General features: G+C 43.6%; 1 protein-coding gene across 1 annotated transcript in view; it reads right to left on the bottom strand.

Moving 5' to 3' along the window:
- tyw1 (tRNA-yW synthesizing protein 1 homolog (S. cerevisiae)) overlaps positions 1-21,354 on the bottom strand; it is a 90,080-nt gene that overhangs the window by 57,603 nt on the left and 11,123 nt on the right. Inside the window, exon 8 of the mRNA XM_030066662.1 lies at positions 5,201-5,333. Within this exon, the coding sequence (XP_029922522.1) occupies positions 5,201-5,333 (133 nt within the window). The remainder of the gene's footprint in view (positions 1-5,200; positions 5,334-21,354) is intronic.

Genomic DNA, 21,354 nt, shown 5'->3' with positions numbered 1-21,354 from the left:
CATTGTTATTGTGGGTAAAATATTGCGGTAATATTGCATCGCCAGTTATCCAGCAACTCCCAGCCCAAGTTTCAAGCCAACTCTCACCCCAGGTGAACAGCCTGATGTGGATATGAAGTGATAAAATCCACTCATCGGTGCTGAAGATTTATATTGGCTAAAGAGACAGAAAGGCTGAAAACTAAAGAGGCCTGGGCCTTGGCTTTTAAGGCTAAATTGTTTGTTCTTATTAGCTGCACTTTTGTTGTTTACTCTTAATAACATGTTTTGAAAAGTGGTATATAAAGTAATTATTACATTTATTATCATTATTACTTTTATTACTGATGGGAGATGCTATTTTTTTTTCTTAATCTTACAAGCTTGTGCCGTTCTGCCCCTTGTTGTTTAAACACCTAATCAAAACACAGCAACCAATTTGTGTCAGGGCACTGATGAGGTTTCACTGGGTTTACAGTTCAAGTCCGCTGCAGCACTCAAATATAGATTTTTTTCATCCGTGCTATAAATACCTCGAATCAGTATATTTTGTGTGCAAAGGCTGAATGGTGTAATGCTCATCTCCACTTACTATCTAATTGAGATAGGGGGTCTGTATTGATCGAGGATGCTTCTTTTAAAAAGAAAAATCAATGTTCACTGCCCTTTTTTGCTGTTGAGCATAAAATCATTTTTTTTCCACCTGAAAATTCCCTCAAAACACATACATGTCCTCCTCTAACTCTGCTTCCAACAACAAGGCAAGAAAACATCCAAACCTAGACCTGCAAGCCTGCAGACATTAATCACCACAATCTCAGGACCATTTCCCCTCACTTCCGCTGTGAAAACCCGACATCCACTGCATCCGAATTTTTTCACGTGTGAATGCTGAAGATCAAGCCAAACTGAGGAGGGCGGATTGGAGAGATGCAAGCAAAGGTGTCTGTCTGTCTGTCTGTGCTCTCGTGGGTCACTATACACTGGTCCCTCACTTCATTCACCATCCAGCTCACTTGATTTTTTTTTTTTTTATCATCCTTTTGTGGCCATGTTTGCTACGACTGCGGTGAAAAAAAAAAAAATCCAGGATGTGTGTTGAGTTTTTTAGGTAAGTTTACACACGTCTGACAAGGAAATCAACAGAACACAGAGAAAACAAACGCTGTAAAAACGGTCTGAGCGGCAGGTTACAGTCAGTTACACAGGCTGGTACTTCATGACTGTAAAAAAGTCAACAACCATTGCTGTTTCATGTCAGCAGACTGTCTGCCTCATCTGCTCAGGTCTTGTTTAATAAAGTGAAACACACACAGAACAAGAAAACTAAACTCCATGTACTGTAAGGAACTGTACTGTATTGTATTTGAATCATAATGTAATTTAATGTGTAACTTGAAAAAGCATTTGACAATACAATTTGAGTCTCTAACCAAGTGTTGCTCAGCACACAGTCCAAGAAAGGTGAGATCCACCCGGCGGAGATCTGCACTAACAGAGTGCACTCTGCTAGTCTTGGTTTGTCTCCTCCAGCCTTTGAGAACAACCCAAAGTTAGCGTTCACACTGTTAGTATATATGTGTGCCTGCACCTAGATGTCAAAAATCCAAAAATGTTTTCAAATATTTTGAGTAAAAATAGGAATATTTTTTTTTCTATATTATTACTTGTCATGATGAATTAATGAAGACTTGTCTGAGACCCAGTACAACAGAGTGCATCGATATCAAGCCTACACCGGCAATAAACACATTTGTATCTTTGACTTCTGTTTGAGTTTTTGTTCATCTCAGCAAAATTTAATTAAGGTTTAATAGTAAATGAAATATTGATATCATCCAAGGATTAAGTACAAATTTAATTTCAGGTCTCTTAAGCTCTGTTGATGAAAAAATAATTAGTTTCTGTAAATGTGCTGTGCTCAGTTAAAACTTTTTTGGACTCTCCAACAGAGGTATGGCGTGTAAGCATGCATGTTGTGACAGGAATAGCCTATACAGAAAAATAACTTTTGAAGCCCAAGCACAGTACCATGAAACAATGCCCACAGATTCATCCTTCACACTTTTAATTAAGATAAAACAACCAGTCCACAGAGACTGTGTGTTACAAACATGAAATGGGTCAACATTTGGTCAGATGAAGTGAGAGTCTTGCTCACAGAGTCCTATTTATAGACTGTTGTATAAAGAAACAGTGGGGGGGTGGGGGGTTTATATACTGACCATAAATTAGCCCTAGTGAAAGAGCTAAATGGAGAATGGATAGTAAAATGGTCCAGACAAAAATCAGGGATTGATGATTTGCACTGTGTTTCTAATGCCTTTTTGTTGTTTTGAGGTTCCTTCATTTGTAAAATGTGACATAATTGACTTCAATACAACATCACATTCACAAAACAGCACCAGAAACGCAATGTAAATCACTAACTGTTTTTAAACAGCGCTAACGTGGATTAAGTTGGATTTTTCCTTGAATAATACACATGATTCAATATAACAATGCTTTCTCTCACAATAAAGGATTGGGCAAATCACTGAAGCCCAGTTCAGATGACAACATCAGGTAATTCTGTCATGGATCCAGCACCATCAGACAGGCCTCGCCAGTCTTTACCAGACTAATCTAATAGCGCTTTTCCACTAGTACCTACTCAGCTCGACTCGGCTCAATGCGGTTTCGGTGGTTTTCCATTACAGTTGAGTCCCACCTCGCCATGGGTGGAGTCATCATAGCGAGGCGGCGCACCGTCCAGCTCCCTCTGGATTCTTTGGGCCGCCAAGCACAGAAAAGTCTCCACCTCTTCATTTGACCACGGTACCGGTTTGCTCACCATTTTCCAACTTTGCCAACTTCAGTGATGATCAATGCGCACGGTCACTGTGACGTTTTTTTTTTTTTTTTTAAATGCCGGGTTTGGTTTTCGTGCAGGAGTCGCTCTCATGTGTCGTCACTCCCTGTCCAATCAGTGGCCTGCACGGCGTTTACGGCACATTTCGGCTCGACTCAGCTCGTTTGGAAGCCCGACTGAGTAGGTGCTAAAATGGGACCTGCTACCAGGTACTACCACCTGATGGAAAAGCTCTCAAACCGAGCAGAGTCGAGCAGAGTCGAGCCGAGTAGGTGCTAGTGGAAAAGCGCTATAAATGTTCCAGGTGGAGTGTGAGTGCCAGGATGTCATTAGGATCATCGAGCATGTGCCTCCTATCACAAATATTTCACTAAATTACGGCTGTAACACAAGAATCCCACTGCTCCTTCTGTATCTGTGGAAGCCATTTGTATCTTTTGCATTGACTAGTTTTATTGAAGTCATCAGAAATGCCAGCACAGACCATAATATGAGGCATCACCTCTACACTTCAGTGAAAATGCTGAGTTTGACAACTTGACAAATTAAAAGTGTTTCATGGTGTTGTAGAATCAAATTGATTACAAAGCTATAACAAAATATGTTAAGATTATTCGTAAAAAAAGATGAAGGTCAAAGAGTATTTTTTTTCCAGTAAAGGTAAGAACTAATTTGAACAACACCGGCCTAACAAGGGAGGAGGCATAGAAATAGAATGAGTAGAACTGGCATTGTACCAGGAATTCTAGTGTTGCTGGTGATCCCACTGGCCACCATCTTTGAAGAACCCACTAAATAACTTTATTGACACTAACAAACAGTCAATTGGCCATTCAGTGGATCTCTGTCACAGTGCCCACAGCTCGCCACAGCAACCAAGATGAAAGTTAGAGTTCTCCCAGGCTAACTTTCTTTCTTTTGTTTCAAACTTGTATGTATGTATGTATGTACATATTTCTTTTTTTTTTCTTTTAGACATGTTCGAAATAAAATTCATTCATTCATTCATTCAAAGTAGAACATGTTTCCCGTAGCTGTACATCAGGCTTATGTTAGCTGAGCCAACATAAGTAAACTCTTCTATAGACGCTGTGGCAGTGAATGTGTACAGCTGTTGCCTTGGCATGGTGAACCTCTTGGAAATACTGATTTACTGCAAACCACAGGCCAATGCCGGCTCTGTTCATTCAGCTTCCATGGATGGGTGGCTTTGCAGCCATGGGAAAAGCGGTGGTGTGTTGTGGTTGAGAGGAAAGTCAAATTCTTGGAATTAGACTGTGTGAAGTGGAAGAGGCAGAGGGGGTAATTGGACTGTGCTGCACCATTAAGTGCCATTAGGCAATACACATTTTCCAGCTCCACACCTCTCCACATGCAGCACCTCAGCCTGGCCTTAACAAACACATTTTCCTGACAGGATATTGAGGGAAAAGGACTGTAGCGCAGATTGAGGAGTAAATTAACATAATCCAACAAGAGGTGCTGTCTCAATACTTTTCCTGCATGGTATGCCACAGTAATTAGCATTTAAGGCCAGTAAACAGCAGGCTTGACAAATTACAAAAAAACCTTTTGCACTTGAGGTAAATGAGCTGGAGAACACCGACACCTCTGTCAATGACTCTGATAACAGGCTAATTTTTCCAGTAAAAAGGTTCAGATGACTCCTCTGCCTGTAATTTCCAAGAGATTGTTTGATTTACTGTTGCAATTTAACAATTAGCCTAATTAGACTCACTCATGTTGTTTAAGAGAATTATAACCTTCCTGCCCTTGTGAAAACAGTAAGGTTAAGGATAGGACGCAAGCAGCTGGTGCACTACGTCTAGTTAATGTGATTTATTTATTTTTTACTGCAAAGCAGTGCAGACTAGATCACTTGAATAGATTACCCACGACACCCAGAAGATGTTCTTTTGGATCTTTGGCGTATATGTGTTTATGTGTGTTTATGTGTATGTGAGAAAAAGCCACTGCTCATCCGTAAGCAATATGCTTAAAAAAGGTGCTGGAGCTGAACTTAAGAATAAAGATTACAAAAACAGCAACCGCACACTCAAACACTGTGCATATCAAAATTTACTGCAAGCTTTCGGTATGCCTGAAGGTCTATGACCGAAAGCTTGCAGTAAATTTTGATATGCACAGTGTTTGAGTGTTTATGTGTATGTAAAATTCTACCACCAGCTGAAATTGTGCGTACTATAATCTACGTCCATGTTCACTTTCATCTTTGTTCCTCATTTGTCTGATTTTGTGTAAGCTCCTTACAGGTACTCTTCATGTCCACAGTGTGTATCCCTGTCAGTCTGCTGTCTTTCTGCAGGTTCACTGAGCTGACCTGTTGAGTTAGCTTGAACTATCCCTTACCTTGCTTCGTCAGTGCTTCCCTGAGGGCCGGGGTGATCATCTCTCTTCTTTCTCCCTCATTTTCAATCTTCTTCACACCGTTCACCTTGGATAGTTTCACCATCTGGCCGTCTCCTCGGCCCTCGTCTCTGCTCTGTGGCAGACAGGCAACGTGAGGTTAGCTAATGTTTCTATCCATGAACGCATCTGTGAAAAGTCAGACTGCCAACAGTCATTGCCCTTTTTGTCCAGTGTAAGAAATACATCGTTTTATTCATCTTTTCTAAAGACATATAAACATTTCAAGGAAGTATAAAGGTAAGTTCCATATATTTGGCTCAGTGCAAAGGTAAGTTTTCTGTAGGAGTACGGCAGGTTAGTGGACAGATGATTCGGTCAGCAGTTGTTTTAACAGTTTCCTTGATGCTAGATAGCAAAGTGGTCCTGTAACAAATGTACCTGTTACTGTTCCCCACAGGAATCAGGACAGGGAGATAGAAGAACTTTCTTGGACAGGAAAGTATAAAGTAAGTTGAATACATCAAAGATACGCACTTATATGCACTTAGATAGCAGGTTAGTAAAAAAAAAAAAAAATCAGATTCTGTACCTTGAGAGTTTTATAACATCAGAAATGTTGACTGATGAACTTAGAGAAAAAAACTGATTGAGAAAGAAACTGATCATTGGGTGAAATGTTTGTTTAACTTAAAACTACATAAATTTACATTTGTTTTATTTCATTTATTTATTTCTAGGTTGAATATTTATAAAAATTGTATTTTAAGACTTTTAAGCACGTGCACGCAATGATACCCTGATGCTACATGAAAGGAAAACAAATGTCAGGACCTCAAAATATATCAGGAAAAAAGAAAATGTGGAGGGAAATATTAAAAAGTCAACATGTTTCAGTCACTAAAAAAAAAAAAATCAACGTTTCAACCACTGCAGGTCGGAACATGTTGACTTCTTTAGCCATTTAACCTCTACAATAAAAGCTTTTTAATATTTCCTTCCTCGTCGTCACATTTCCTGATATTTGACATGCATGGATCACCCTCTTGTTTTCCTCGTTTCCAAGAGCACAACAACACATTCTTCATCTTTGTTTGATCATATTGAGCAACCGGTCATCTTTTTTTTCCTGTAAAACCAATGTCAGCTTGAGGCACACTGGCTAAGCAGTTTCATGTTGGCAAAGCCCTTTACTTTGTCCTGGCAAACTTGATCAAGGCCCATGGGGGTTGGCAATGAGTCGCTGCATGACACTGACATTATGGCTCTCGATTTCCCTGCAGAATAATGCTGACAAGTGGAGAGATGTGCTAGGACATTAATCTACACACTGCACGTTACTCACAACCTCCTCCACAATACACTGGAAGTGCTGAAGTGCCAATACTGATTAAATTAACACAAGGGGCGAATGTCTTGAAAAGGTGTTAACTTGTCGGCAGCAACAGGAAAGGTCAGGGGAACAATAAGGGCTTCTCAGTGAAAACAAAAGGGGAGAAGGGCCACAAAGATAAACTGCTATCATCAGTTTCCTAGCTGCTGCAGCTACAACATCAAAACAGCAGGGAACCACATTCAGAAAAGCTGTAAGAGCTAAACTGAATTTTTGAAAGCTGCCATATGATTTGATGCTAATCACTTTAGAGAATTAATTTGACAGTGTGCGATTCAAAGGAACTCTTAAATTATGTGTTTGATGTTGGACGAGTCTGAGAAGATAAAGGCTTATTATTATTATTATTATTTTTCTGAAGTCCTAAGATGAGCTGAAATCATTAACCATAGCATGGCATGACATTTTTAAATCAAGTGGCATTATCCTTTCTGGACTGTAGCTAAAAAAGCATAATATTGCTTAGTTCAGTCTAAATCATTTCAGTTGGCCAGTGAAACTATGAAAAGGTCATGACCTAATTAGACAAATGTTGGACTTTTGACCACATTAGCTCACTTTGACTATAGAAAAGCCACTGCAGCCTGTTTGCTCTGTGAGAGTAAAAACCTCCCTTTGGCAATCCTCTACTGCATATTACATTACACACTGTGTGTAAATCTACATTTCTCAGAGGCTCGCTGTTTGCAGACAACACATAAGATTGATGAACTCCTGCCAGAAAGTTTTCCAGAGCATGAGAATGAGTGTTAGTTCTCAGAAAGGCGTGATTGGCGACCAGTCTTGGAGATTAGCCACGTTTAGCGACAGCTCTGTCCAACCCAATTAATGGTCGACTGCCACGGCTTGGATTTGTCTGCAGGGATCTATATGTCATCTTCTCACAACAGCAGTGCACACTGGGGGCTGGTTATCACTAGCCTTATACTCTGTCAGCAGTAGTCAGAGGGAGGTGTGTGTGTGTGTGTAACGTGTATAATTGTAGAAAAATAATGCCTGTCGCATCAGAGGGTATCTGCTCATTCCTGTGACCATCTCCCTGGGCGCAGTCTGACCATCGTTTATCTGCCGCAGCGCTCTCAAGGCTTGAGAGGTGAGCTACCAACACTTTGAAAGCACCAAACCATGGGGCAAAAAGCAGTAAAGTCTGATGTAAAGTGGCATACACAGTTCTGAATAGGGGTGGGAACTAGAGTTCTCATCGGGCCTGAAAATTAAGACCCGACCCGAACCGGGCCCGACTGGGCCAGCCGGACGCCCTACCCGACCCGACTAATTAGCCGAACTTTAGGCCCGACAGCCCGATAAAGCCCGAAAAAAAAAAAAAAAAATAGCCAAATTCACCATTATTTAGCAGAGCCGGTCGGCCGCGGCACCGGGGCACCATCAGGCGGCATCAGGCGGCACCATCAGTCGGTATCAGGCAGGCCGGCCGCGGCACCGGCCAGCATCAGGCAACTCACCCGTCATATCCGGCAGACCTGACGGGTGGGCGCGGTGCCGGACGGTGCCGCGGCCGGCAGCCTGATGCCGACTGATGGTGCCGCGGCATGTGCGGGTCAATACGGTAGTCTAGAAAACTGGCGATTTTTTTTTTTTTTTTTTCCCGTGCGCCCCCAAGTAGATTGCGCCCTGGGCAGTTGCACTGCCCATAGCAGAAACCGTCCCTGCTGCCGAGTCTGCCAGCACAGCGGGATCCTGCTGCAACTCTCTCTCACTTGTTTGCGCTGCGCTCGCACAGCTGGTTGTCTGTCTGTCACTGAAAGTTTAGCCTCCAAATCCAATCCAGTCTCTCACTCTCTCCACCAGTAACATAAAAATGAAACGTCAAAATCAATAACAGAACACATAATTCTATTTTTTTTCATTAAAAAAAAAAAAAAAAAAAAAAAAAAATCCCCCACAGAACCCAAAGCCCGACCCGACCAATTCATGTATTCACGACCAATTCACGACCAATTCACGACCCGACGTCGGGTCGGGTTCGGGCAGAATATGAGAACTCTAGTGGGAACAATCGCCACAGGCTGCACGTCGAGGGCGACCATTTCCACAATTAAGTTGTTAACTGCTTCGCTTCGTGGCTTGTCACATTTTCTGGATATGAAATCCTTCATGCTGGCTTGCTGTTGTGGTCCTCTGATGCCGGGCTCTGTCCCCGGGCTGTTCAGGTGTTTCCACTGCAGCTGGTTTAGCACTGAGCCTGTGCTGCTGCCCTGAAACGCTGACTCAGCGGGACACAGTGTTTCCACGTACGTTTCTTTCAAACAAACAGCCAAAACAGTGTTTCTGTTTTTGGTGGGTGCCATCGCGCTCGTGGGTGAACTTAAAGTCACGTGATGAAAAAATGTGTACGCGGTTAGTGTTTTTTCTAAAAGTTTATGATTGGCTAACCGTTAAGTCCCACCCCTAGTTCTGAAGGATTAAAAACACCCATACTGACAGAAACACCGTGTTTATGTGTCCCATCTTTTCCAAATGACTCCCCCATGGATACGTGAATCAAACACAGGGTTTAAATGCACTGATGATTGTGGTTTCGGGTTTCCATGATAAGGGTGGAGGATTAAGAGAAATCAGTCAAGACAGCTATATTTCTGCTGAAAAAAAAAAAAAAAAAAAAGACGATTACAGAGCAGATAAGAAATCTGACATGAAAAACACGATAAACCCAAAGAAAAATCTTTGCGCTACACATGATCTGGAGTATGTCTTAAAACGTTGTGTCCATGTTAACTCTGATGAAAACATAAGGCACCAAAAACCACATCTGCTGCAGACATGACAGATTTAGACTGTTTCTCATTTCTGGCTCATGGTTATACATGAATGATCAGTTAGCAATGAGCTATCCTCTGACTCACAGAGACGAAGCCTGAAACTTTCAGGTATTACATTACAATTTGACTCATTACAGTGTTTGAAATTAGATCTGCAACAAGTACAGAAAAGAACTGATTTGGCCTGTCAAAACATTTCCTGTCAAACATGTTCTTGTGTGTGGAAAATATTATTGCAACTTAAATACCATTACAGCAGAAAAGGCTGGTTTTATTTCAAATATTCTCAACCATTATCCAGACAAACAGGACTTCTACAGCCTGGACAGAATTCATATTCAGCTGTGTCAGTCCATTTATCAAAACATCCTTCAATTAATTTTACAGTGAACATGTAAAATTAATCTAACATGTTTGGCCAAATGTGCAAATGGTGCTTCAGCAGGAGACCCATATTAAAGTACATCATGAGGTTTTACACTCATTTACTGACAGCAATCTAAACCTTAAGAGACCGTCTGACACACATGCAGAATTCTCCACTGAAAACGGTGTGAAACAGCAACTGTCATCCTCACTTCTTTGTAATGCAGGGTGTGTTCCAAGCATCAGGGAGATCCAACATGAACCTGAACACAGCGCGCTGTAACAGGAGCCGAGTGCATACACAACCCATGCATGTGCATCTGAGCATAACCTAAGGTGTTTGGCTCCAGCGCCCGTCTGTCTCAGGCTGTTTATCAACCACACACTGGTGTACTTTAAGCTTCTGCCTGGATGAGTCTGAGCCCTTGTAGCTATCTAGCTGCTCTATCTCCTCTGTGCAGCTGGGCTGGGAGCAGAGGAGGGTGCCAGCCATCAGCCAGCATCAGCCTTGCTCAGGGGAGGGATTCCACAGTCCTGACAGTCGCGGCTGTCCCCTGAACAAGCGGCCCTTTGTCGAAAGGGGATGCTGTGAATATGTAAGCCATCATGCTGTGTCAGAATCCTCCCGCCTCCCGTTCCACGGTCGAATGGGATTAGGCAGTGCGGCGGATGACATTTGGAAACTTCACTTCCCTCCACACAACGCACATAAGGTGGTATATTACTTTTGGTGGTTTAAAAGGACGCAGTGAGTCATGATCTCCTCTGTTTATCAGTGCAGGTGTACAGTAACCCACACAAAGACAGTCACCATCAGAGAGAATCAACCCCCCTGAGCTGCAGTCACTGGGAGGCTGTGGCTCAAACGCCCATTTAGGCTTGCCAGATATCTCAACTGACACTGAAAATTGTGCAAGCCAGGTTAAACCTTCCAATTTAAACCCCAAAATGGTTGACTGGCTCACCCCTCTCACCCAGCACAGATGCCCAGCCTCATTCACTGCATCAGTTACATGCAAACCTCTGACAGCATACACAACACGCAGCCAGCAGAGCGACAATCTGTCCCTGTGGCGCGTGCACGCAGCCCTGGAGATTCATCTGGCCCCGGTCACCGGTGCCCCTTCGCCGGCCCAGGAGGAAAGGAAAGGGATACATGAGGGTGAGGGAGAACAGTGTGATCGAACTGAGAAAAGGACAAGAACAGAAACGCGAGGGAAAACAAACACAAAAACATGGAAAAAACGATAAGTCAGACCCACAGAAGCAAAGACAGCAGGCTTGAGAACAGCAGCGTCACCAGACAGGGCTGGATAAAGGCTGACAGAGACACAATGACACTGTCCAGCTCTGGATGATGTCACTGCTCAGCACACCGTCCTGCTCCACGCCAGATATTACAGACACTCTTCAGCCCTGTGGTCTCTAATGCCCCTTTTCCACCAGAAAAAACCTGGTGCTAGTTCGGAGCTGGTGCTAGAGCCGGTGCTTAACTGGTGCCAACGAAGAACCGGTTTGCTTTTCCACCGGTCAAGATCAAAGTGGAGCCAAGTCAGAGCCACGTCATGACGTCTTCGGAAAACGTGATGACGGGTGCGCGAGACGCCCGCTCAGAATCACAATAACCATCATGAATGAATGAATGAATGATACTTTATTAATCCGTTGCAGGAAATTACATTGTCACAGCAGCTTCATCACTTCAACACACATAAAACTGCACACTCATACAGTCCAGCGGCTGCAGCGTCTCTGTCTCTGTCCGCCCGTCCTGTCCTGAAGCCGGTGAAACTGATCAGTGAGTCGGGGATGATGTTCGTGAGCCGCGTCTCAGTCAAGCATATAATGCTGCTTTCCCGATACAGTTTCTGGCCCCGGGTGGAGCAGGATCTGGATTTATTAGCGCTGCAAATACTGCTTGTGTCTTTACAAGCCTACATTTCAATACAGAGGCGAAAAACACAATTATTGCCGGCTACCTGTCGGATTCGTGATCGGAACGAATGACAGCTATGTTTGGTTATAAAACGGGTGCTTCTCATACTTAAATGTAATTTGCTGTAATTTGCTGAGCCGCGTTGTAAAATCAGTATAACCCGCGGCTTCTCGGGGATTATTGTTTATGTTTATAGCGTTCGCAGTTCCTGTTTTGTTTTGTAACCCCGCCCACCAATGACGCGGTGGGCCGCGTCATCGGTTCTTTCTCTGGCTCCTGTTTAGCCCCTGCTCGGAGTCGGTGCTTGCCTAGTACCAGTTTGGCACCAGTTTGGCCCCAGCTTGGGCGGTGGAAAACCAAAAAAACGGTGCTAAGTCAGGCACCGGCTCCGAACCAGCCCTGGTGGAAAAGGGGTATAACATGTACCCAACTCTTACTTCATTAAGAGTGTGAGTAACTATTAGCCATGACATAATGTGGTCATCTGGTGGTATGACTGAGCAGTTATCAAGTGATTGTCATATTACTGTGCAGCAGAGGTCATCACACTGAAGGATAATTCTGATTTTATAGACGATATTGGGATGATGAAATGCTTGATTGATTTTAGGTGAAAATACACCAACAAACCTAAATGAATGCATGATTTGGCCCAAAAATTACAATATGATGTGGAAATTACTCACATGGCTCCCTGTAAAAGTGTAAGAGTTTAAAATCCTCCTCCTGACTTACAAAGCCCTTACTGGTCAGGCACCATCTTATCTTCATGAGCTGGTTGTGCCATTCCACCTCACTGGAGCACTGCGCTCAAACATGCCGGCTTACTTGTGGTTCCTAGAGGATCCAACAGGAGGCAGAGCCTTCAGCCAACAGGCTCCTCTCCTGTGGAACCAGCTTCCAATTTCTGTCTGAAAGGCAGACACTTTCTTCACTTAAAAGCAGCCTTAAAACCTTCCTTTTTGATAAAGATTATAATTAGGACTGTCCCATAGTTATGCTGCTTTAGGCGTAAACTGCCAGAGGCCCTCCCATGATGCACTGGGCTCTCTCTCTCCTCTCTCTCATCTCTCCTTCCTCACATATCCACATTCCATTCCTGCATGTTACTAACTGGCCATCTTCTCTCTCCTGTAGTTTTGTGCTCTCTCCTCTCCCTTCTCTCTTCTGTTGCTTTTCATCAGGTATGTCTCTCTCTCTCTCTCTCTCTCTCTCTCCTGTGTTGTGTTGGCTGTGAGCTCAGGGTCACTGTCATGTTGGAGGGTGAACCTTCGGCCCAGTCGGAGGTGCTGAGCGCTCTGGAGCAGGTTTTCATTGAGGATGTCTCTGTACTTTGACCCTGGCCAGACCAGAGAATCTTGTTTCTCACAGTCTGACAGTCCTTCAGGTGCTTTTCTGCAAACTCCAAGAGGGCTCACCTGTGTTTTGCTCTGAGGAGAGGCCTCCGTCCAGCCGCTCTGCCATAAAGCCCAGATCAGTGGAGGGCAGCAGTGATGGTTGTCCTTCTGGAGCTTTGTCCCGTCTCCACACAGGATCTCTGGAGCTCAGTCACAGTGACCATCAGGTTCTTGGTAACCTTTCTTACTAAGGCCCTTCTCCCATGATGGCTCAGTTTGGCTGGGTGACCAGCTCTTGGAAGAGTCCTGGTTGTGCCAAACGTCTTCCATTTGAGAATCATGGAGGCCTCTGAGCTCTTGGGAACTTCAGGGCAGCAGAAAGTTTTTTGCAGCCTTCCCCAGATCTGTGCCTTGCAGCAGTCCTGTCTCTGAGCTCTGCAGCTCCTCTGACGTCATGGTTTCTGCTCTGATCTGCATGTCAGCTGTGAGGCCTTCTATAGAGAGCTGTGGGCCTTTCCAAATCATGTCCAATCAATTTAATTGACCACAGGTGGACTCTAATCAAGGTGAAGAAACATCTCAGCAACGAGAGGAATGGGAGGCTCCTGAATTAAATTTCAAGTGTCTGAGGATCTGAATACTTGTGTCAATGTGATATTTCAGTTTTTTCTTTTTAAAAAATTTGCAAATATTTCTACGTTTCTGTTTTCACTTTGTCATTATGGGGTACTGAGTGTAGATTAACGAGAGAAACAAAAATAATTTAAACGATTGCAGCATCAGGCTGCAACATAACAAAAGTGAAAAAAGTGAAGGGGGTCTGAATACTTTCTGAATGCTCTGTAAACAGATTTTCAGTGTACCAAAATAAACATCAGAGAAAATGCACTGTGTTTTTGGAACTTTCATTAAAAAAAGGCATTCCTCAATGGAAAACTTTCAAGGAAACTTAGGTGTGAAAACTGGATGATACTTGTGCTAACAACACACTGCCCTACAGCAAAAAACTACACAATGTAATTATCTTTTCTTATCATGTGTGGTTACAAATTAAATTACAATACTTTCCTGTAGTTTATAAGATAGGCTAATACACTGTAATGAAAAAAGTGAGGGGGCAATGAGTAAGAATAAAATGAAATCATATAAAAACGTGAGGATAGATTCTGCATCTTCAAACTTCAATAAGTACTAAATTTAAATTTAAATTTTACATTTTGTCAAATACGGCACACGTAAGTACATAGATACTGAAATGTCTGCAATATTTGTTAGCATGTTGTGTAGGTTACCTATACAACCCAACTCCCTTAAATGACATTTCTGGAAGATGAACACGCTCTTCTCTCTCTTCAAAAATAAATAAATAAATAAAAATACGCTGATGGTTCATTTTGAGCAGCAGTGCAACAGCTCTCCAACTCAAATGGCAGCATAGTGACCTCTGCTCTCTCCCTCAGGAGGCGAGCTAAAAAACATGAAAAAAAACGAGTACTCGAGTACTCGTTGTTGACGTCAGTATTCGAGTAAGGTCTTACTGTTGGAGCCTGTGTGTTTTGGCTGCAGCTCATTTGGGACCAGGAGGAGTGATGTCTGGAAATACTTTGACGAAAAGGACGACGTTAACGAGATGTGTCCGTTAAACTGGTGTATCACAGAAACACCGTCTCCATGCTGAACCACACGGGCAGAGAGCCCGAGGAGAAAACAGCAGACAGCTAACAGACCACCTGCAGCACGTCTGCTGCTAGCCCTGTTAGCACCGGCTAACCGCTAGCCCTGTTAGCGCCGGCTAACCGCTAGCCCTGTTAGCGCTGGTTAACCGCTAGCCCTGTTAGCATCGGCTAACCTCTAACCCTGTTAGCGCCGGCTAGCCGCTAGCCCTGTTAGCGCCGGCTAGCCCTGTTAGCGCCAGCTAGCCCTGTTATCGCCGGCTAGCCGCTAGCCCTGTTAGCGCCGGCTAACTGCTTGCCCTGTTAGCGCCGGCTAACTGCTAGCCCTGTTAGCGCCGGCTAACCGCTAGCCCTGTTAGCGCCGGATAGCCCTGTTAGCGCCAGCTAACTGCTAGCCCTGTTAGCGCCGGCTAACCGCTAGCCCTGTTAGCACCGGATAACCACTAGCCCTGTTAGCGCCGGCTAGCCCTGTTAGCGCCGGCTAACCGCTAGCCCTGTTAGCACCGGCTAGCCCTGTTAGCACCGGCTAACCGCTAGCCCTGTTAGCGCCCGCTAGCCCTGTTAGTGCCGGCTAACCGCTAGCCCTGTTAGCGCCGGCTAGCCCTGTTAGCTCCGGCTAACCGCTAGCCCTGTTAGCACCGGCTAGCCCTGTTAGCACCGGCTAACCACTAGCCCTGTTAGCGCCGGCTAGCCCTGTTAGCGCCGGCTAACCGCTAGCCCTGTTAGCGCCGGCTAACCGCTAGCCCTGTTAGCGCCGGCTGATGTGATGATACATGAGCGAAGAGGATTAGATTTATTTGAACTTTGTGTTCATGCTTCAGGCTGCAGATGGACAGTCTCGGGGCCGTCTGGCAGCTGAACCTTACAGCCGGACTGAAGGAGTGAAGGAGTGAAGGACTGAAGGAGTGAAAGAGTGAAGGACTGAAGGAGTGAAGGACTGAAGGAGTGAAGGACTGAAGGACTGAAGGAGTGAAGGACTGAAGGACTGAAGGAGTGAAGGACTGAAGGAGTGAAGGAGTGAAGGAGTGAAGGAGTGAAGGACCTGCTGCATTTGGAGTCACACTTGGTTTACAGTGTTGGCCGTTTCTTCACATAAATGTTTTATTATGATGTGATGATGTTTAGCTGTTTAGTAACACCAGGCCACGTCAGGAGGCCCGCGTCCGACTGGAAACACTGGTGGAGCCGATGTTAATTCCAGACCTCCCGTAATTATTCTTTTATGGTAAAATATATAATTTGCGAGTAATCGATAACTCGTTCATAATGTGATTCGAGTACTCGGATATTGAAATCAGTGAAGATGCCCATCCGTACTCTGCAGGTACTCTGTGGTCTGTAGGCAGCAGAGCACCCTGCCAGGGCAAACTGTAGAGATGCCAGTGGAATGAATTTTTGTGCAAAAATCAATTGGAGAAATATTGGAGAAATGGAGAAATAATGAAGCTCGTTGGCAGCTGGCAGAATACAAACTGTGCAGCAGCCAAAGACTGATGTCGACCAGGAGAGGGCAACCTGAGGTCAGCGACCTGCCAGCCAATCACTGCACGCGTGCCAGTGTGTCACAGGCTGATGTTTAACAGAGACTCATGGGAAATACACACTCATCTAATTCAACAGGCATCCAGTGATCTTCATTCCTGAATGGCAACAAGTAGAACTGACATAAACAAAAGGCAAATCCCCAACATTCTCCATTTTTTGTGGGTTTGGTTGTAATCACAGTAATGACAATGGGGATGATTAGTGAATAAATCAGACTCCTTATTTATACCAGCACTTTAGCCATTCCACGTAAACAGAGGTTAAATTAGCATAATAGCTGACCAATGACAGAAAGAAACCTTAACCCTATAAAGCCTGAACTATGAAAGAACTGGCAGAAAATTCCAATTTTTTGAAAATGAACCCTTTATTTAGTCCTATAACAAAATATATATAAAAAACAAAAAATCAAAAAATATGTTATTACGCGACCTTTCTGGTGTATGATATATGATATGTACTTGAAGTGCCAATGGTATGGTCCAGGGTGAACAGGGGAAGTGTTCAAAGGTATACAACAGTATTTTGGTCAAGTATTGATTAAACTGAAAACGAAAAATGGAATTGAAAATGTGTATCATAGATGATACAAATGGCTTTATATGGTTAATAATGATTCCTACAATTCATGATTTCTCTACATTTCAAAGTGCCTTGTTTTTTCTTTTATTAGCATTATTTTATACACCCGTTTGCATTATGTCTCTACAGATTCTCCAGACTGTGACCTACTCTGTGGTGACATAATAGTAATTAGTCAAACAGAATTTGCTCGGCTCGTGTGGGTAGTTTCTCTGGGCGTAGTCGAGGAAGAAGTGGATCTGAACCAAAAAGTTGACTAACCCTGATGCAGGCAACGTGCTTGAGTACACACTGAGCGAATCACTGAGGTTTACCTTGAATTTCAGAGTCTAAGAGGAAACATTATTCCATTGAGTTTCCATCTTTCTGAAGCATTCTACAATACAATTCATTCAAGAAGTTAAAAAAATTAGCTGATAGTGGTGATGTGGTGGCATTTTTTAAGGACTGCTTAAGACTAATGGTCTCTTGCTCAGTCATTGAAGTTCAGCTGCCCACAACCAAGAGTCTCTGTCGGCACCTAGTGGTCAAACTCTGCCTGTGGTGGCTGACATGACAGATCACTAAGCACCACAAAGACCCAGCTAACTACACTGAGACTGAATGTAAATAAGCCCCAACATCTTGAGAACATTTTTTTTTTTTTTTTTTTCAATTCACATTGCCATATTTTTAACTGTTAAACAGTCTAGTCTGCACAGAGAGTCGCCTCAAAGTCATACAAAACAGACGGTAGACTTCTGGACAAACACTGTGGAATGGCTAATTGCAAAATTGATTTAGTGTCAAACAGACTCAAGTCAGAGAGATTTCCTTGTTCACAGTTAATTTGCAGTCGGGGTGAACGCTTGTTCTCTTGGCAGCAGAAGATGTTAACATATCAACTAATTACATCTTGTAAAACCTGCTCCCTGCAACTAAATTATGCAAAAACAGCACCGGTTCCATAGCATAGATCAAAAGCAGAGTTAGCAGGCAAAGTCAAAATCATCTTTCGTGAGTTGTTATTCGTCAACAGGACTGTGTTTCCCTCAGGTTATTATTTAAATGGCTCAAAGCATAAACAAACAACAAAAACTCCAGCAGCAGACAGGACTGTTCATATGTGCACGCCATGCAAAAATAAAGTTATTATGTTAATGTGGCAATTTAAGACACAACTTTGCGCCGAGGCCTGTTGAATATTGTGTTTGACTTCCACAAATGTGCATGGGAAACACTCCAGGGACAAAAATGACAATGAATTGAATCCATGGCTTCCTCATAAAAACGAAATGAGATAAATCCCATAAAAAATTTAAAGGAAGTCTAGACTGTTTGAGTCGGCAGACACAACTGAAAAACACGAGCGGCCCCGGGTTCCTAAAGTCATCATTTGACTTCCCTCTAACTTTGCCTGTAGTGCTGTATACATAAATTCATGGAGGGCTTACAAAGGGCCTGTCCAAACCTCCCGGGGCTTACACAGCAGATACTGTAATATTCATGTCACAGCAGAGCAAACAAGCCGCGAACAATCTGTTGGGAAAAAGCCATGTACTCTTCTGGCTGTTTCAGTCATGGTTGCTTCTCCTGAAATCCATCACCGCTAGCAAAACACCAGCTTCGCCGCAAAGTATTTTGCATTCATAAGTGCAGAGTTTGGGGAGCAGAGCGGCTCCCAGAACACCTCTGTCATCGGCAGAAAAGCAGATGAAAAGAGGCAGAAATGTTGGGAGTGCACATGTGGCTGAAGTCTTAAGCTTTCCCTTGTGTTATTGCAAGACACGCAAAAGTATTTTCACTCCTGTCTAAACAAAGATACTCTCTGCAACCCTAACCCTAACATAAAAAAGGCTACGATCAGGTCAAATGCTGCCATGTAAGTTTTTGTTTAAATCATAACAGAAGTTCATTTTGAGAGCATCCTGCTTCTGTAATTTGATGTATTTTTGACTGAAACAGGACGGGAAAGGATGTGGTAAGAGGAGATCTGTTTGGATGTGTCTGACAGTGTAAAGCGATGGGATATGGGACATAACAAAAAGAGATCTCTGACGTTTTCTTTACTGAACAAGACAAACGGTCAAGAAAGGCAAACCAGGAGGGCACCTAAGACAATAAAAAACGGCAAAATTTCAAGTGTTCACTCACTTCAAGGGAGAGCACCTACTGGAGACAAGATGGAAAAAAAGACTTGACTTGCTGTGACATTTCACTCCAGTCTGTCAAACGTCTGCAGAAGAGGCAACGTGCCTGAACAGGACACAAGGAATACCAGGGCACTACGATGACCTTCATCACCTTTTTTTTTTCCCCACAATGGACACACACACACACACACACACACACATACATTCATTTCCTGGAGATTTATCCTAACCTTAACCCTAACCACTACCTGCCTAACCCTAACCCTAACCTAACCCTAACCCTAACCTAACCCTAAAGTTATCTTAGCTTTAAATCAAGTCTTCACCCTAAAATTAATGATTTTCACTTATGGGGACTTGCTTTTTGTCCCTATAAGCTGATACGGCCTGTTTGAGACGGAGGCCATCTGGGGAGAGAGAGAGCCTCGTGATTGGCTGTTCAGACGAAGCAAATCAAGGCACAAGAAGAGAGACTGAAATCGGGTTGTTCTGTTCCTGTGCTAACAAGTGACGCATTAGGAGCGGAGGGGAAACTGATTCAATCACAATACTTATCCTGTGGGATCTGAATCGATTCACAAATTCCAAAAATTGATTCATTTTTTTTTTTCCCATCACACTGTGGTTTCAGCGCTCTCACGGCTGAATGTGCCAAAGGCAGCTCTGTCGTGAGCCCACCATGAATCACAGTGCAGTAAAGAGAACTGATAGATAATTACCGTATTTCACCAATTAATCGCCCGGCCGCAAATAGCCGCCTGGTTCTTTTAAACGCCTGGGGTCTGCACCCATTTTGCGTATTATACGCCCACCCGAATAACCGCCGGGGCGATTATTTGCATCATAATGAGGTAACCCAAAATAAGGCTACTCACCTTATTTTTGCAGCAGTAAACAGTTAGCCGCACAATAACTGTGCGACACTTCCGTTTTCTGTCAAAATAAGAGAGCTAGCTAACGTTAGAAAAAAGGGTGCACCGTTATCTTAAATTGCCCGACTGTAAATATGTTGGACAGTAACTGTCATCACAATAATGGCCTGGTGCAGGTCTGTGCAAAAATAAATAAAGGCCTGCAGAAAATAGCTGCCTGGTTCTTTTAAACGCCCGGGGTCCAAGTTGATGTTGCATATTAAACGCCCAGGATATTAATTGGGGAAATACGGTAAGTGAAGAAAATCATTCCATCCGTTGCTTACTTCAGTTCAAAAGGCATATCCCACTACAGGGCTGCTGATGATGTAGGCATTCCCAGAAGAGGTTTGGAGTAAAAGTGGCTTGGCGTTTAATATTTGCTAGACATTCCCAGACTCATCTGCTCCAAAGATCTGCAAAATGTTCATGAACTGATTCCTGTGTGTGTGTTTGGTAAATGCTGTGAGAAAGGTTTTAGCGGCTGTACGGCCTGCTGCTGAAGACCACATGAAGCTGGTTTGACCTCGAACATAAAGGAGATATTGACTAATAACTCTAAAAAAAATGTAAACAGACTGATCAAATCAGGAATATATATGGCAATTAATATCTCAGACATGATTCATCGAAGAATCATGAAGAAATCAAACAGCGACCCAAGATTTGGGATTAAATTGTGATCCCACTCGTGATTCCCACCCCGACAACTCATGGCGTACAGCTGGTTTACTCACTGCCACTAATCACAGCTGGCTAGTTTTCACAAGGAAGGCCTCTTCCACAACCAGAACACCTCTGGACTGACAACGCCTACTGTCCCATCAGAAGTTAACCTCAATTCATACAGCAAAACCTTTTGACCAGTTTCACCTGTTAAAAGTATGGGTTAATGCCACTGCCACCTCCTGGTAGGGAGAGGTATTCCCTCTGACACAGGTGCAGAATGTGTGTATGCTGACCGCCATGCTGGATTCTAGGGATGCTAACCGGTGGCCGTTTGACCGGCTGTTGACCGTTTGAACTTTAACCGAATAATCTTGTCAGTTAATTTTAAGGCCGAACGTGTCGTCGCCGACACAAATGCGCATGTCATATTGTCAATACCAACTGTTCCTGAAAGCTAAGAAGTTGCTCATGAACCCACATACAGTTTAATACGGTAAACATGGCGACGGGACGCTCTGCCGGACTTGGATTACGTCATCACGCTCAGAGCTCAGCTTGTAGAGACAGACCGGAGAACCGAGCCGAGCTCATGGTGATCACGGAGAGTTTTGAACAAAGTCTGTCATGCAAGTCCGCAAGAGTCATAAAACCACCAAGCAGACTCATCGAGGAATCTGGAGACAATATTTTTCACGAGGAGAGAGAGATTTCTTCTACACCACGGTAAGAACATGCGTAAATTACATAATGTTTGTAGGATATCATGAGGGGAGAACCGTGGTACAGAACGGACACGGTCGCGTTCTTGACTGTCTGTAAACTTTACAGACAGT

Source organism: Myripristis murdjan, chromosome 13, assembly GCF_902150065.1.
Source record: "Myripristis murdjan chromosome 13, fMyrMur1.1, whole genome shotgun sequence".
Classification (NCBI taxonomy): domain Eukaryota; kingdom Metazoa; phylum Chordata; class Actinopteri; order Holocentriformes; family Holocentridae; genus Myripristis; species Myripristis murdjan.
Note: the sequence above shows the minus strand (reverse complement) of the source record. Positions and strands in the feature narration are given on the sequence as shown.